General features: G+C 46.3%; 1 protein-coding gene across 1 annotated transcript in view; it reads right to left on the bottom strand.

Annotated features, from left to right (window-relative positions):
* Ccdc60 (coiled-coil domain containing 60) overlaps positions 1–4,874 on the bottom strand; it is a 112,531-nt gene that overhangs the window by 9,811 nt on the left and 97,846 nt on the right. Inside the window, exons 9-11 of the mRNA XM_023720933.1 lie at positions 4,573–4,635; positions 1,020–1,082; positions 315–437 (exon numbers count right to left, since the gene is read on the bottom strand). Coding sequence (XP_023576701.1) covers positions 315–437; positions 1,020–1,082; positions 4,573–4,635 — 249 coding nt within the window. The remainder of the gene's footprint in view (positions 1–314; positions 438–1,019; positions 1,083–4,572; positions 4,636–4,874) is intronic.

Raw genomic sequence — 4,874 nt, 5'->3', positions numbered from 1 at the left:
TCTCTCTCTCTCTCTCTCTCTCTCTCTCTCTCTCTCTCTCTCTCCTCTCCCATTTCATCACTTCCTGACATAGTACTCTGTCCTCTTACTGAATGGGATGGTTATAATCTAATCTATAACTCTGAACCTTTATATTTCCAGATGCAGTTATTTTGCTGATGCCTCTATTCTGCACGACACTCTTAGCCCCCTGAGGGAAGGGAGCCTGTCTCTGTTGTTGGTATTGGCATAGCCCAAGCACCTATCCCCTGATGGGCACATAGCAGGTACAGGTCAGTGTTCTGCAAGTGAATTAGACTCAGGCGCGCCCTTACTTCACGAGGATTTCCATCTTGTCCTGCAGGCAGAAGCCAGCCTCCTGGGCTATGCTGTAAAACTTGGCCCTCATGAGGCTACAGATCCCACTCTTGAACTGGCTGATGTCGCGGGTAGCATGGCTGTGGACACAGAGAAGAACTGCCTTGAGTTCTCTGCCTTTGCCTGGAGTGTCCCGCCGCACTCCTGGATGTAGAAAAGATAGATTTCCCCAATAATATCAGGCTCAGGGGTTAAGTGAACCCATGGTGAGAAAGCTGATCTTTGGGGGTGGCACATGTTAAAGACAGCGAGGTGGAATTCAGATCTGGGAGATTCTAGCTCGAGTACCAGCTCCATTCCTTCTCAGCTATGTAGGGGCAGGTGTGATATTTCAGGTGGGCAACTTGCAGCTTGCTCCTCTGTAAAATGGGCTAACATGCCCTTGCCTCATAGGATTGCTTTCGAGGAATAAACAAGGCAGTGAATGCAGAATGCTTCTCACAGTGCCTGGCACAGCAGAAGAACTTTTCACTATTGTCTGCATGTCGCTTGGCACCATGTCTGTGAGCCCCTTGGCCTGCAGGATGCTTGTGCTTGTGCACTGTCCGCGGCTTCTGGGGGTCTGGTCTGCACGGGGTCACCCACCCACCCCTGGGAAGGGGAAGGCGGAGTGTGTGGTCATGCGGGGGCGGGCGGTGCCTGGCGTTGCCCACTTGGCTTACCCTTTCCCCTTCTTCTGGACTATCTGAGTGTGGCTTTCTCCGCTTGTAGTGCTGGATTTCTCACTGAAACACCAAGAGATTGTTTTGTGTTGCCTTGGGCCTGTTTTTCAGAAGTGGCCTCCCTCTGTGGGCCCCGCGAACCTGCAAGCCTCGAGGAGTCAGGTCCCGGAACTCAGGGACTGTCCTCCCCCCCTCCCTGGCCTTCTCTCTTCCCTCCTGCCATATCCCCTGCCTGGAGGGCCCTTCTTTTCCTTTTATAACCTGATCAAATCCTGCCCTACATTAGGTTACACAGCATGACCATACACTTGGACTCTGCAGTTCATCTTTTCCCTCCTTTCCTCCTCAGGGGCCAAACCCAAGGCTTTTGTACTAAACTACATCCCCAGCCATTTTTCTTTTCTTTTCTTTTCCTTTTCTTTTTTTTTTTAATTAAAAAAATCATTCCCGGTTCTGCAAAAAAAGGAAAAAAAATCTTTTATTTATTTGGTGCACAGCTTGGACTCATACTGATCCTCGTGTCTCAGCCTGCCCAGGGCTGGGATTATAGGTGTGCACTACCATGCCCAGTTTTGGTGGCTGGCTTGGAGTGCCTAGGGATCCAAGGCCGGAGTGGTATGCGGTACCTGGGATCAAACCTGGGTCCTTGCACTTGCAAGGCAGGCACTTAGACCACTGAACTATCTCCCCAGAACCCCCAGTCCTTTTTCAACTTTGTTATAGCATCAAAGATATCTCAGTGTGCAAGATGTCAGGTTGCTAAACGCCCAAACTGCACTAGAACTTGTAGTCATTCTGCCCCAGCCTCCCGGAGTGCTGGGATTCACAGACATGAGAATTCTCTCACTCAGATACTTGATTTAAGCACCCAGTTTTGCTCTGCTTGAGGAAAAAAGGGCTGGATTCAGAGCCCAAGCTAGGGCTTTCCTTGTCTGTGGGCGAGCAGCTGCATCCTGGGTCCTCAGAGTCCTCATCTGTGGTCAGCTGAGCACATGGTCTGGCCTCCCTAGGAGTGGGCTGATTGGATGCCTTGCCAGGATACTTTGCCCTGTGACCTTCCTGGGGCAGGGCTCCTAGAGAGGCTGACCTCCACTCAGGCCCATCTCTCTGCTCTGTCTTTCTCTGATGCCTTTTAGTGACCTGGGTCTTCAGCATCATTGTCCTATACTTCTTTTCTTCCCCTAGCTTCTTCCAGTGCTTTGTGTCTGAGGTCCTGCAGGTCAGACTGTCTGAGGACTCCTATGCCTTTTCTTTCTGACTCTGACTTTTGTTGCTTTTCCCAGAAGTCCATGGGACTTTCCCAGAGGTCTTAGGCCTGGTAGGTGATGGGTAAACCCTTATCCCACCCAGATGGGATACAACTCCCCAGAAATTAAGTCTGGGAGGTTAACTGCCCTCAATTCCTGCGGATGAATCTTTTGAAAATTGTGTGGACTCTGACCTGCCTCCTGCTTCCCTCGTGTTTCTTTCAGGATTTTGACAGTGACAGAAGAGGTAGGACATGAGAAAAGTGGTATTATTAGCTAGTGACTCAAACAGAACAACAAAATCCCTCTCATTCCCCCTTCCTTAGACCTCACTGAGTTTCAGCCACAGTGGTTTTTTCTCAGTACTTCTAAGATTTCTCTCTCTCTTTTTTAAAATTAATTTTATTGAGAAACAAATAGCAATGAGACAGTTTCAAAACTGATTAATAAGACAGTTTCAATAATTAATACAATGCATATTGTTGCCTTCGTAGTGGTTATTCATAATACAAGATGCAGACATAATATCCTGTCCAAACACTATTAGTACAAATCTTTCTTCTCATTGAATTAAGAGAAAGTAGCTGTATATCTATCCTACTTTGTATATACAGATACAAAACCATCCAGCAGAAAACTCTAAGATTTCTCCTGCCTCAGGCCTTTTGCACCTGTTTCAATGCCATTCAATAAAGAGTAGACAAGCCAACTCTTTATTCTCCAAATTGTAGCTTAAATGCCAAATTCTGCCTTGTTTTAGAATGGGCATGAAAACTTCTTCCACCCCTTCTTCTATCTTCTTTATAACAATTTCATAAACATAATTTTATGGCTAATTATTTGAGAAATGCATGACATTTTTATTAAACTAGTGATTTATTTATGTATTTATTGTGGTACCAGGGATCAAACTCAGGACCTTGTGCTTGCCAGGCAGGTGATGCCCCTGAGCTATACCCTCCCCTCTTGGCTAAACTAATGATTTTTTTTTTTTGATATTTAGTACAGGGTCTGCAGGATCTCACTACACAGAGCAGATCTGTAGTAATCCTCCTGTTCTCAGCCTCTTAAGCACTAGGATTACAGGTTTCATGCCACCATAAGGTAGTGTTTTTTTTTTGAACTGGGAATTGAACTCAGGTCCTTGCACTTACTAGGCAAGCACTTATTCTACTGAGCCATCTCCCCAGCCCAAACTAGTGATTTTTAAGTATGGGCAGAATTCAAGAGTCCATCAATGTAGATGGACCTTCATCTTTACTGTAACTAGCCTTTAACTGAAAGAGAAACCACAGGTATTTATTTGCATATCAGATTATAATTGTGGGAAGAACTTTGAAGAATTGTTTATCCTTTACACTAATCCAAAATTACAATAGTGCATAGACCTGTTGCTATGTCTTATTATATAAGGTCTTGCTAAAGACCAAATTGGGTCGTCCTTTGTAATTTGTGGTATGTGTAAAAAACCACTTTCTGGGAGGAATCCGTAGACTTCCTTGAACTGATAAAGGGTCCATAGAGCAAAAAAGGCCCAGACAGTGAGATCCAGGAGAGAAGGCTTTTTTCTTTTTTTTGTTTGCTACTGAAACCTCAAAGCCTAGCACAAATCCAAGGATATAGAGGAGATCTAGGAATACTCTCCACGTGAGTAAGTAGCTCAGGGAAGCCCTCTACTTCTCTATTACGAATCACCCAAGTAGGGAAGGGCATTTCACTTAGCACGAGGTGTTCCAGGTGCATCCATCTGATTTCCCCGGCATCAAGTTGTAAACCTCAAATACGCAGGACAAAATTGTATTTATTTATTTAATTTATTATGTATTTACTACAAGGTCTCACTACACAGCTCAGACTTGTAGTGATCCTCCTGTATTCGGCCTCCCCAGCACTGGGATTGCAGGCATGTGCCACCATGCCCGATCTTAGTGGCCGGCTCAGTGCGCTTGGGGGTGGGACCCGAGTGGCATGTGGTGTTGGGGGTCGAGCCCCGGTCTTTGTGCCTGCCTAAACAGGTGCTTAGTCTGCTGAGCTATTTCACCAGCCCTGATAAAATTTATTTTACTGTTTTAGAAAAGAAGAGGGCTAGTCCCATGTTACATGCTCCAAACAGCTCTCCATAGCTAGAGGATTTAAAATTTCTCACATATAGTTGTTGGGATAACTGCCTGTATTCTCACACTCAGCCTCTTGAAGGAAGGCGTTTGTTTACCATGAGGTCAGAAGGAAAAAGGTTCTCTTCCCGCTCCTCTTGCCAGTGGGCGAGAGCCCTCCCAGCCACTCACTGTGAGCTTCAGACCTCCTACCTTGACTTGTGGGTAGCCTGCCCCTCCTTAATGATAGAATCACTCTTGTGGATGGACTGGAGGCTGCAAAAGCAAGAGGGACTGTCAACAGGGTGTTGAGCACATCCAGCTCCTGTGGCAGCTGATGTGGGTGGGAGATGGGAGAAGGCTCCTCTTCTCAGAGTGAGGCTCTTCATAGTTACCTGGCACAGGAATTCCCTGGAATTTGGTAAGAACATGGATCCTGGGCCATGGTTCCAGAGATCTGGATTCACTGAATGGGAGAGAGGGGGTTATGTGTGTGTGTGTGTGTGTGTGTGTGT

The sequence above is a fragment of the Octodon degus genome, unplaced genomic scaffold, assembly GCF_000260255.1.
Source record: "Octodon degus isolate 3935 unplaced genomic scaffold, OctDeg1.0 scaffold00079, whole genome shotgun sequence".
In the NCBI taxonomy this organism is placed as follows: domain Eukaryota; kingdom Metazoa; phylum Chordata; class Mammalia; order Rodentia; family Octodontidae; genus Octodon; species Octodon degus.
Note: the sequence above shows the minus strand (reverse complement) of the source record. Positions and strands in the feature narration are given on the sequence as shown.